The 13422-nt window shown below is 44.0% G+C and overlaps 1 protein-coding gene across 1 annotated transcript in view; it reads left to right on the plus strand.

Annotated features, from left to right (window-relative positions):
* LOC124566468 (WD repeat-containing protein 76-like) overlaps positions 1-13422 on the plus strand; it is a 157992-nt gene that overhangs the window by 60390 nt on the left and 84180 nt on the right. The window contains exons 4-5 of the mRNA XM_047131028.1: positions 3459-3565; positions 12876-13002. Coding sequence (XP_046986984.1) covers positions 3459-3565; positions 12876-13002 — 234 coding nt within the window. The remainder of the gene's footprint in view (positions 1-3458; positions 3566-12875; positions 13003-13422) is intronic.

Genomic DNA, 13422 nt, shown 5'->3' on the forward strand with positions numbered 1-13422 from the left:
CTTTGTTGTTTACTTATAGATTGGGATGGCCAGATTTCTTTTCTCTGAAAACAAAAGTGTGGGGAAGTTGAGTAATTTTGTCTTTGAAAAATGGGTCATGTGTTGGAAAAGGTTGAGAACCTATGATATAGATAACAGTTTTTCGCTCACTCCATTTGTGAGTGGAACAGGAAAGAGAATGTCAAGTAGTGGTACAATATACACTCTGCCACGCATTGTGTGTTTAGTGATGTATGTATGTATGTATGTATGTATGTATGTATGTTTATGTATGTACAAACAAACACAAACATACACACAAAATTCTAGCTTTCGCAACCAATGGTTGCCTCGTCAGGAAAGAGGGAAGGAGAAGGAAAGACAAAAGGATATGGGTTTTAAGGGAGAGGGTAAGGAGTCATTCCAATCCCGGGAGCGGAAAGACTTACCTTAGGGGGAAAAAAGGGTATACACTCGCGCACACACACACATATCCATCCACACATACACAGACACAAGCAGACATTTGTAAAGGCAAAGAGTTTGGGCAGAGATGTCAGTCGGGGCAGATGTACAGAGGCAAAGATGAAGTTGAAAGACAGGTGAGGTATGAGCGGCGGCAAATTGAAATTAGAAATTAGCGGAGATTGAGGCCTGGCGGATAGCGAGAAGAAAGGATATGCTGAAGGGCAAGTTCCCATCTCCGGAGTTCTGACAGGTTGGTGTTAGTGGGAAGTATCCAGATAACCCGGACGGTGTAACACTGTGCCAAGATGTGCTGGCCGTGCACCAAGGCATGTTTAGCCACAGGGTGATCCTCATTACCAACAAACACTGTCTGCCTGTGTCCATTCATGCGAATGGACAGTTTGTTGCTGGAGCACATCTTGGCACAGTGTTACACCGTCCGGGTTATCTGGATACTTCCCACTAACACCAACCTGTCAGAACTCCGGAGATGGGAACTTGCCCTTGAGCATATCCTTTCTTCTCGCTATCCGCCAGGCCTCAATCTCCGCTAATTTCTAATTTCAATTTGCCGCCGCTCATACCTCACCTGTCTTTCAACTTCATCTTTGCCTCTGTACATCTGCCCCGACTGACATCTCTGCCCAAACTCTTTGCCTTTACAAATGTCTGCTTGTGTCTGTGTATGTGTGGATGGATATGTGTGTGTGTGTGCGAGTGTATACCCTTTTTTCCCCCTAAGGTAAGTCTTTCCGCTCCCGGGATTGGAATGACTCCTTACCCTCTCCCTTAAAACCCATATCCTTTTGTCTTTCCTTCTCCTTCCCTCTTTCCTGACGAGGCAACCATTGGTTGCGAAAGCTAGAATTTTGTGTGTATGTTTGTGTTTGTTTGTGTGTCTATCGACCTACCAGCGCTTTTGTTTGGTAAGTTTCATCATCTTTCTTTTTAGACGTATTTTTCCCACGTGGAATGTTTCCCTCTATTATGTTTATGTATGTATGTATGTATGTATGTATTGACTGTGTTTGACTTTTGTAAATGTTTCTCTACAGAGAAAGCAATAAAACAGATTAGAAATTAAGTTCTAGTAGAGCTCAAAAAGCAAAATTTTCCTGTTGAATATTGTGAATTTGGCACAACCTTAAACTGTGTGGATAGTAAAAGTTGAAATGTTGGATCATTAATGATATCCCATTTGCATTTAAAGAGTTTTATTTTAATAATAGAAGGGAGATGGTCTTATTAACAGTGTCGCAAAGGCGTGATCAGAATGGGGGAACATGTAGGGTCGCACATGGACTGATACTGTGTATGCTGGTGTTCTTTCCCAATGTAAATGATCTTTCAATGGCCTTAAAGGAGCAGAATCATACTAATCAAGGTTCCAAACTCGGTCTCTTCAGACACAACTCAGATGATAGCTGAACAGGCCTATAAGAAGTTCTCAGTTGAAAGTTTGTCTTAATTCTCAGAAAAACTTGCCTTGCACGTTGTCAAGCAACCGATAATGACCTTCATTTGTGGTAAACTATGTGAAATTATATGAAAATTATATGTCTGTGTCCATTCGTCCTACAAGGCCAATTGCATAACAAATTAAAATAGTGTTAACTCATAGATAAGCTTATCAAGTTCATCATTTTGTTCTGACCAAAAGACAATGTTAACTTGCTTTGCATATTTTGCATATTCTCTGGGGGGGGGGGGGGGGGGGGGGGGGAGTAATGTGTTTATTTAGCAGAAGACAACAGTAAGAGTATTAAGTAAACTAATGATGTCAAGCACACCTAACCTCAAATCGTCATTGTCGTCATCTAGACTAGATGATTGTACATCTTGAAGTGTCTTAAAGGCAAGGTGTTTGGAATTCTTGCTCACGTTTCAGTATATTTACTTCTTAACAGTTTTTGTTACTAACAGTAAAAATTAATTTGAACTGAACTCTGATGTACACAATTGCAATACGATGGCAAGTAGTGGTATACTTGTGACCCAGCATGATGTGTGGTAATGGTACCTTCACAGTTCTGGGTAACCTTTCTCATTGAGAAATACCAATGTATTAAAGCAAATTAGCTACCAGTAGGAAATAAACAGCAGCTGATGAGAAGGCAGCAGGTTTTCCCAAAGTGGCAGCTTTCTTTCTGATTTACTTGTGTAAATTTAACTGACGTAAACGTGGATAGCAATAAACAGTATAGTGATAGTTACTTGTTAATACAGTGTACAGAATAAGTTTATATGATTTGTCTTGTGTTTTGTTCATTTAACTTTTTGTTCTGTGTCCCTGAAGGTGCTATCTTGTGATGGGGTCTCTAGAACATAATGAATGAATTAATGAATATATATCAGAGTTCTTACCATTTAAGTATTGTCTGAAATCCAGCCCATGGTCAAGGTAGGTAATAAGCATGTATCCAGATAATCTGAGGAGTGTAACTCGAGGATAATATTTTCACCTTCCTCGAGATGACTGGGTGTTTGTGTTGTCCTCATCATTTCGTCGTCATTTCTGAAAGTGGCGAGTTTGGACTGCGCAAAGGTTGGGAATTTGTCTGGGCGCTGATAACTGTGCAGTTTAGTGCTCCACAAACCAATCCTCATCAAGTAATGGCTTGTAAGAAAATTGAACTGATCAGAAGTACATGGTTGAATCTGTAAAGAAGTATGTGGTTGAATGTGGAGAGCACAATGTGTGTGGAAGCTCACTAAATGATGCAGAGAAAGCCAGTTTTTTCACTTGCTATTAACATACGGAGAAAAACAGTTCGTTGCTGAGGAGTGTGATAGGTCACTAAGGAGATGTACCATCAGCCATATCCATCTGCTTCTGTCACCATGTTTCTACCAGAATTTGTAGGACACAAATGCTCTTCACACAGTTTTTCTATTGACATGGTCACAGTAACTTTTATATCTATTATAATAAAATTGTTTGTGGAAAGAAATTAATTTATTGTTTGACATTTGTGTTCTTTCATCAGTCTTGGTCACAATTTGTATTGCAGGCCACGACGTGCTTCCATGAGACTCAAGGGTCAAGCTCCTTATGGTACTGAAGTAATTACAGAATCTTCGGAATCTTTCTTGGAAGTATCTTCTAGAAAACCTGCAGGTGAGTTGGAATAATTTTATTTGTAAGTAGTGATCCTTATGTTTTTTGTTCCAATATAGTTTGAAAGTTACCTCCACCTTTCAGAAATTTTTTGCCAGTGGCAGACATAATTACGTTTGAAGTCTCATGACATTGCTGTTCTGTATGGGTCTAGCTCCTACATGAGTTACCTCTATCTATCTGCCCCCTCTAGTATGGTTCATCACCATCCTCTGACTTAATATTCTCTCCAGTTCAAAGACTGGTTTGATGTAGCTCTCCATACGAATTACCTGTGTAACCTCCTCCATCTCTGAATAATTACTGCAACCTGTGTCCTTCTGAACCTGCTTACTGTGTTGATCTCCTAATCTTGCTCTAAGACTTTGACTGCTCCTCCCCCCCCCCCCCCCCCACCCCCATCCCCCCTATACCCACTAGTACTAAAGTGGTGATCCCTTAGTGTCTCAGAATGTTCCCCATCAACTGATCCCTTCTTTTAGTCAAGTTAAGAGTTTCAGTAACCTCTGCAACATTGTCTGCCCAGTCTTTTGTCTTTTGCTTGCCTTCTTCTGGTTGGCTTCCATTCATAAACTGTTTTGTCATTTATTGTCCATCCAGTCTACAAAAAGGTGACAGAAGTAAAGGGGTAGTGATACGCACTTATTTCAGATGGCAGTAGTACTGTGTACGTAAGGGCTCTGCATTGGCCGAGCTGTCATTTATGTTCAGTTGATTCATTTGAAAAGTTTTCTGAGGTTACTATGGTTACACAACACGAATTAACAGCCTTTGAACGTGGAATGACAGTTCGAGCTAGACGCATAGGATATACCGTTGTGGAAATCGTAGGTAATTCAATAGGACAATGCAGTGGCCGACCACCTCCACTTAATGATAGAGAGCAGCTGCGTTTGCGTAGAGTTATCATTGCTAAGGGACAAGCAGCACTGCTTGAAATAACTACAGAAATTAATGTGGGACATACGACAAAGTATCGGTTAGGACAATGCAGAAAAATTTTGTGTTAAAGAGCTATGACAGCAAACAATCAATGCGAGTGCCTTTGCTAATAACATGCCATTGCCTGTACTGCCTCCTGGGCTTATGGCCATATTGGTTGGACCCTACATGACTGGAAAACCCTGGTCTGATCATATGAGTTCAGATTTCAGTTGGTAAGAGCTGATGGTAGGGTTTGATTGTGGTGCAGACTCCATTAAGCCATGGACCCACTGCACCAGCTGATGGTGGCTTCGTAATGATGTGGGCTGTGTTTACACAGAATAGACTGTTTTCTCTGGTCCAACTGAACTGATCATTGACTGGAAATGGTTAGATTTGGCTACTTGGAGACCATTTGCAGCCATTCATGGACTTCATGTTCCCAAACATCAATGTCATGTCAGCGGGCCACATTTCTTCAAAATTGGTTCTAAGAATGTTCTAGACAATTCGAGCAAATGGTTTGGCCGCCCAGATTGCCAGACATAAATCTCATCAAACATTTACGGAACATAATCGAGAGGACAGTTCATGCACAAAATCCTGCACTGGCGACACTTTAGCAACTGGTGATGGCTGTAGAGGTAGTATGGCTCAATATATCTGCAGGGGACTTCCAGTGTCTTGAGTCGATGCCATGTCAAGTTGCTGTGCTATGCAGAGCAGTAGGTGGTCTTACACAATGTTAGGAGGTATCCCATGACTTCAGTCACCTCAGTGAAACAACATATTTAATCTACAAATTATGCTTCTACTTTTTATTGAATCTCCAAGCTATTATTGTACTTTTTATTGACCTCACAATATCAGTATCTGGTATGGGGAAATCCAAATCATTTGTTTTAGATCTCCGTGTCCCCCTTTCATTTTGAACTACCACAGAGATGTTTCGCATCACCCTGTGTCAGCGTATTCGTGTCTGATGTTCATCAGTATTCATTAATATCTTTACAACCTTTGGTTAAACTGGCCTGATATGACCTTTTGTATTCACAGTTTATTTCTTCTATTTAATATCGTGCTTACCAGTACATTTTTTAAAATATGTGGAAGTAACTGTCACCATTTAAGATGCATGAGAATATTCCAGTTGACATGGAATTTGTCTTATTATAAGGAATGATCGAAAACTTTCCATTTCAAGACTGTACAGTTCGGAATCGATAAACTAGTCAGGCAATATTTCCTTGAGCATTCAGGCAATCATCCCACTGATGCACCAGGTTGTAGATACTTGGTAGGTGTAACACCATGTCCTGCTGTGTGAAGTAGTCCATAGGTGTCTGCTGCACGTCCTCATCTGACAGGAATTTTTCTCGCTTCAAGGCCTTTATTAAGTAATTGAAAACACAATTGCATGAGAAGAGATCGTCACTAAAGTGCGGGGTGCTTGAATGTCTCCCACTTAAGTTATTGTAACTTCTGTATACGACATTTGCAGTATGACGATGTGCATTATTATGAAGCACGGAACTTGGCATACCGTTCCACAATGGTGGTTTTTGACAGACATGCTGCCCCAACACATTTTTTAGGCTCCCGTGGATGTGTTATCAGTGTTCGTCCTGCAGCAGCCAAGAAAAGAATAACAGCATGTTTGTTCTTGTTTGGACACATTTGGTAATAATGTCGCTACACTTCATGTTTCCACATTTACCTCGTGCACGTCCAAAAAAAAGCATGAATGCCACACTAATTCCTAGTCTACAGGGCAGAGAAAAATTGTCACCAAATTTTAAACCTGGATGGCTGATGCCAGTAGGAACCAAAATTACTGATGTTGTGTAGGTTTACAATGCACAGTTCTTAAGCTGTGGAAACTTGGCACCATGTGCTCTGATTGGCCGTGGTATTGCCCTGTTGCCGGCTGCTCTGGACAATGCATGACCACAAAGGCTTTGTCTGCTGGAGATGATGTCTCCAAGGTGACCCTCACGCTTGATGGTAGTGCGTCACCCTTCCACTCTGGGGGCTCGGGGGCGAACCTGCCAGTGTCCCGACACATCTATTGTAGTTTCATGGTAAGATGTTCTGGGAACAAACCTGTCAACAGTTGTTAGTTCTTGTACATAAAGTTGTTTACAAATTGTGTTGGCCCTGAAAAGGGCCTTTTTTGTAGCTAGGACATTGTTTACTTAAAACAGGTGCTCAAACTGGTGACCCTCTGACATGACATAAGCTTGGTAATATCGAATAGTGTTTTGACAAATTCTTTCAAAGATTCCTGGCATTGCCCCGATGTGATTGGTGGCATGTTGAATTCGATCCATTAATTCCTCTTCATTTCTAGGTTCGCATGCAGGTGGGTGAGCTAGAACCTTGAAGAATCACCACAGGAAAAACTCCGCTTGTGGTGAGGCCTGGTTATCATGGGGGCTATGTCCTACGAGCACCTCTGCCAATTACCCTGTCGTTGAAGAGTTAATTTAAATATCAACACACAGCATGACTGTTACGTGCGGATGCCCCAACGTGCTGCAACCACATGCGTAGCTGTATGTCCAGGAGAACATTTTCCAGCAGATCGGTTAGAGTTTCTTGCAAAAAGTGAAGATAATTTGCCCCAGTAAGTTGAGGATGTAGACTGGACTGGCCCAGACAGATGCTCACCCACATTGCTTGCCCAAATGTTGAGCATTAATCGTTCCTGGTTGCCTGCCCAAATGTTGACCGTAAATCGTTCCTGGTGCCCGTGCATGTACATGACATGAGGATTTCCGCTTGCCCAGTAATGACCATTTCGAGTGTTGTAAAGGCCATCTTAATGTAAGGTGTACTAGTTGGTAAACAACACAATGGCGCGCAAGTTGGGATCTTGTGCAACACATCGCAGAAACTGCCAGCAAAACCCTAGCGTGTGTTCGTAGTCTGCCACAGGATTTAGGTCTTGGACAGGGTGGAAACTAAATGGATGCTGGCTGTCATCCTCAAAATCTCCCACACTAACTGATGAGTGACCCATGTCGTGTCCAACCACTTGAGTACTTTTCGTAGGTGCTCTCTCGGAGCGTTCGAGAACACACTCTTCAAATGCAGCATCCCGTCATGTTCGAAGTCTTCCAGCATCACCTTGATACCCTGCTAATGAACCAGTTTCACCATATCGCTGGTGAATTTCTGTAAACATTTGCAGATGTGGATGCCGTCTTGCTGGATACCGTTCTCCATACAACCGTCGAGCCTCATGCGCATTACCATTGGCTAGTCCATAAACAAAAACCATATCTCGTTGTTCTTCAAATGAATACTGTGCCACCGTGCTTACGATATTATTAAATTGCAAGTGACGTGTGTGTGTTCCGAAGCGAAGCTTACGTGTGAATGTCTCTGACGTTAGGTGGAGACAAACAGCAAGACCTATTCAACATGTGTGCGTATCACATTGGGGCAGTGACGGGGCGAGGGACATTCGTGTATGTGAACCAACAACCATAGCGCTGCCCGTCAACCAACGAATGGCAACAGGGCAATCCCACAGCCAATTGGAGTGCATGGCGCCAAGTTTCCATAGTTTTAAAATGGTGCATTGTCGACCTACACAACATTAGTAATTTTGGTTCCTACTGGAATCAGCTATCTAAAGTTAAAATTTCGTGACACAATTTTTCCCCACGCTGTATATTTAATTTTTGTTGTTTCGATTGTAGATGGAGTGTGAGAAAAGACTGCTTATATGACTCCATACAAGCCCAAATTTCTCTCACCTTGTTTCCGTGGACCTTATACGTAATGTATATTGGCAGCAGTAGAATTTTTTTAGTCAGTTGCTAGTGCCTGTTCTCTAAATTTTCTCAACAGTGTTTCATGAAAAGTATGTCTTCTTTTCTCCAAACTCTCAAAGGAGTTTGAAGGCTTCAGTGTCTCCCTTTAATCTGACCTGGTTGGGATGCCGAACACTTCAGAAGTACTCAAGAATGGGTCCTAAAATTGCTGCAGTAAACTGAAGTCGACCATCTGCCTTACCTGCTGCCGACCTTACATAATCGTATTATTTCGTATTGCACCACAACGTTATGCCTAGGTATTTAATGATGATTGTCAAGCAGCACATTACCAATACTTTCTGTGGGTTTTACAGGGTTGTTTTTCATACTCCTCTACATTAACTCAGTTTTTTTCTAAATTTAGCACAAGCTACAATTAATTACACCAAAGAGAAATTGTAAGTCATCTTGTATCCTACTACAGCTGCTCGATGAGGAAAGTGTGTCATGCGCAACAGCATCTCAGCAAACAGTTGCAGATTATTGCTCACCCTATCTGTCAGGTGGCTAGTGTGTGTAGGAAACGACCAGTTAGTGTGTGTAGGAAACGACCAGTCAAGCGATACTTCCTGGGGTGTTCCTGTCAATACCTTTTTCTTTGATGAACACTTGCCATCCAGGACAACATGCTGGGTTCTGTTACTTTTGAACATATGCAGGAACCTAGTCTGTATGGTCAGACCTTCAACAATCTGTAGTGGAGCACTGTCTTAAATGTTTTCCGCAAATGTAGGACTATGGAATCTGCCTGTTGCCCTTCATCCGTGGTTTGCAGTGTACTGTGTGAGTAAAGGGGCAGATGTGTTTCGCATGAGTAATTTGTGGACAGTCCCTTTTTTTGCCTCAGGAAGGAAATTTATTGTATTTGAGTTTAGGATATGCTCAAGAGTTTTGCTGTGAAACAATGTTTAGGATATTGGCCTGTAATTTTGTGGGTCCTTCTTTTACCCTTATACACAAGTCATTTGCACCTTTTGCCAGTAGCTTGGCATTTTGTGGTGGATTAAGTATTGACAGTAGGTGCTAGCTGTGTCAGGGGGTAAGTGACAAAGAGTACTCCCAGTAAAACCTAATCGGCATCCATTCAGACTTGGCCCATTATTGTCTAAAACTCGTGCACTTGCATCTGAATGCCAGGGAGGTCTGTGCAACTGTTAAATGTTGGTATGTCTGTGTGCTCCTTTCTGCAGAAATATTTTTACACACAAGATTTAAAACATCAGCTTTCCTGTTGCTGCCTCCTATTGCTACACCAGACTGATCGATGCATCAGCTTTCCTGTTGCTGCCTCCTATTGCTACACCAGACTGATCGATGCATCAGCTTTCCTGTTGCTGCCTCCTATTGCTACACCAGACTGATCGATGCATTACTGTTTAGAAGCCTTCAACCCACTTAGTTGATGTGATGTAAAACCAGAATTCTATCAGTTTTTAGGCTGGAACACCACTTCGTTGCCAAGCACCACACAATGCAACTTGTTAGAATCTTTATTTATTTTTGTCCATGGTGGGCACATTTTTCACCTTACCATTGTCTTCACGTCTCACACTTTCAATCTATTTTTTGTTTTGAAACTACCATTTCAGCATAGATTCTAAGTGACCTGGACTCCACTCCTTCTTTTAGTCAGTGAAGAAGGAACCATTTTGTCTGAAAGCTAGGTTTAACTGTTTTTATTTACTATGTTTCACTCAGCTGTGCTAAGAGTTGTTGCGCTTGGAGGTAAATACTGGCTAACCTATCTGTATTTTGTAAATGAAGCAAAATTCTGAGGGAGATTTTCCTTTTTGACTTGCTTGTTTGGAAATCCATTAAATTTTGGGCATGCAGCTGCACAAGTACTACCACTTAATTCATATTTTATCTATTAATCATCTAACCATCCTCAGAGTGAGTTGCAAGACTGATGACAAGGTTCCAAGTGTGGCCTTGTATGCTTCACTGTGGTGGTACTGTGCATGCGGGGCACTGATGCTGGTCGGTAGCAAAGAGGTACACTTACACATGCACCAACTGTGATGAAAGTGTTCACACACTCGATTTACTTATTGGTATATATTTGGTGGTGGTAACAACTTGACATCCCTGCAATTTAATTACACCAAGAACCAGATCCCACATCTTATCCAAATTAAAACCATTACCTCAATTTATTAAATTATCGCTTAATCTAATTTCTATGACTTCTGTGAAAATGGAATCCCAAAACGAAGTGGGTGCTCTTTCCTTGAGGGTAAGGCGTATTCTTGACAACAACCGTGTTATGGTGATCTTCCGGTCTGCTATGGCTCATTTGCCCGCTCGGCTCATTTGCCCGCTCGGCTCATTTGCCCGCTCGGCTCATTTGCCCGCTCGGCTCATTTGCCCGCTCGGCTCATTTGCCCGCTCGGCTCATTTGCCCGCTCGGCTCATTTGCCCGCTCGGCTCATTTGCCCGCTCGGCTCATTTGCCCGCTCGGCTCATTTGCCCGCTCGGCTCATTTGCCCGCTCGGCTCATTTGCCCGCTCGGCTCATTTGCCCGCTCGGCTCATTTGCCCGCTCGGCTCATTTGCCCGCTCGGCTCATTTGCCCGCTCGGCTCATTTGCCCGCTCGGCTCATTTGCCCGCTCGGCTCATTTGCCCGCTCGGCTCATTTGCCCGCTCGGCTCATTTGCCCGCTCGGCTCATTTGCCCGCTCGGCTCATTTGCCCGCTCGGCTCATTTGCCCGCTCGGCTCATTTGCCCGCTCGGCTCATTTGCCCGCTCGGCTCATTTGCCCGCTCGGCTCATTTGCCCGCTCGGCTCATTTGCCCGCTCGGCTCATTTGCCCGCTCGGCTCATTTGCCCGCTCGGCTCATTTGCCCGCTCGGCTCATTTGCCCGCTCGGCTCATTTGCCCGCTCGGCTCATTTGCCCGCTCGGCTCATTTGCCCGCTCGGCTCATTTGCCCGCTCGGCTCATTTGCCCGCTCGGCTCATTTGCCCGCTCGGCTCATTTGCCCGCTCGGCTCATTTGCCCGCTCGGCTCATTTGCCCGCTCGGCTCATTTGCCCGCTCGGCTCATTTGCCCGCTCGGCTCATTTGCCCGCTCGGCTCATTTGCCCGCTCGGCTCATTTGCCCGCTCGGCTCATTTGCCCGCTCGGCTCATTTGCCCGCTCGGCTCATTTGCCCGCTCGGCTCATTTGCCCGCTCGGCTCATTTGCCCGCTCGGCTCATTTGCCCGCTCGGCTCATTTGCCCGCTCGGCTCATTTGCCCGCTCGGCTCATTTGCCCGCTCGGCTCATTTGCCCGCTCGGCTCATTTGCCCGCTCGGCTCATTTGCCCGCTCGGCTCATTTGCCCGCTCGGCTCATTTGCCCGCTCGGCTCATTTGCCCGCTCGGCTCATTTGCCCGCTCGGCTCATTTGCCCGCTCGGCTCATTTGCCCGCTCGGCTCATTTGCCCGCTCGGCTCATTTGCCCGCTCGGCTCATTTGCCCGCTCGGCTCATTTGCCCGCTCGGCTCATTTGCCCGCTCGGCTCATTTGCCCGCTCGGCTCATTTGCCCGCTCGGCTCATTTGCCCGCTCGGCTCATTTGCCCGCTCGGCTCATTTGCCCGCTCGGCTCATTTGCCCGCTCGGCTCATTTGCCCGCTCGGCTCATTTGCCCGCTCGGCTCATTTGCCCGCTCGGCTCATTTGCCCGCTCGGCTCATTTGCCCGCTCGGCTCATTTGCCCGCTCGGCTCATTTGCCCGCTCGGCTCATTTGCCCGCTCGGCTCATTTGCCCGCTCGGCTCATTTGCCCGCTCGGCTCATTTGCCCGCTCGGCTCATTTGCCCGCTCGGCTCATTTGCCCGCTCGGCTCATTTGCCCGCTCGGCTCATTTGCCCGCTCGGCTCATTTGCCCGCTCGGCTCATTTGCCCGCTCGGCTCATTTGCCCGCTCGGCTCATTTGCTGATTCAAATTTCTTCAGTCTAAGGATACAAAAACCAGCTCCTTTTGAATAACGCTGTTTCTTCTGCTCTTCTGTCCCTTGTACTAATGCGAGAAATTTCAAATTGACATTTTCTCTTGTTAGTTAACAAGATTTTGCTTCCATAAAATCCTACAGGAGCAACATTGTTTTCGTGCCAGGTTACTAGCTACCATATTTCGAAAATGTCCCATGCAGTAAAGTTAGGAAAAGTAATTCCACATTCTCCATCCCCTGCCCCATTTTTTAAAATTATGTTCGTAAAGGAATGTAACCTGTAATTGTCAGTTTTCCTGATAAATGCGTGAAAGGCAGCAGTGTACCCCACCCAATGTACCCATCAAAAGAATTCAAACATAAGTAACTGGAATAAATTAAAAGATGTTAGGCATGCCTCATCATTCCTCGGTTTTTATTCTGTAGCTTTTAAAGAATAAAGTTACAATTTCAAATTATGTGTTTGCATTGTCCTCTAAGAGTAGATTTCTACCATTGACATGTATAGCCTTCTTAGTTAATATTTATAGTCTCCTGGTTTATTTTCCAAGTATTCCATGTATTAAGAATGTGTTTTATGTACTGTGAGAATTTTTTATTGTTTAGCTTTCTCATTTCGTGTATCTTTCCAGATCCCATTGATATGAAGTTGTCAGATAGTGACTCTGAAACAATTTCAAATGATTATTTGCTTGATTTGAAGCCACATTTAACACAGAAACTAACTGGGCCAGCTTTAGAGGCAGATAATCTTACCAGGTGAGTAGTTTTCATAAATATAGGAAGCCTTTTCAGAATGAATTGGTATGTAAATGTATAATCAAATGCCTATACTCCATATGGCAAGAGAAGAGCTCTGGCAGTTGTCGTGGCCACGGCGCACATGCTTCGCATATCCACGACTGCTAATCAGACCGTGAGCTTCTGTTTATATTACCGTGGCAATGCTGTAGTGTTGGGCGACTGGTGCTTTGTCAGTTGCGCCACACGCTATGTTCAGGTTTGTGTGTATACATGTGATTTCCACTACTGTGAGTTTATTGCTGTGGAAAAGTGTGTATAAGTGGAAAATGGCTGTCTTTAGTGCAGAGAAGAGGGCTTTTGGGAAAGGAGCTAAGCTGAAATCCTAAGCACATGAATTTATATACAGATTTCTTGTTTACTTTGAACGGGAATTTC

The sequence above is a fragment of the Schistocerca americana genome, chromosome 1 (assembly GCF_021461395.2).
Source record: "Schistocerca americana isolate TAMUIC-IGC-003095 chromosome 1, iqSchAmer2.1, whole genome shotgun sequence".
Taxonomy (NCBI): domain Eukaryota; kingdom Metazoa; phylum Arthropoda; class Insecta; order Orthoptera; family Acrididae; genus Schistocerca; species Schistocerca americana.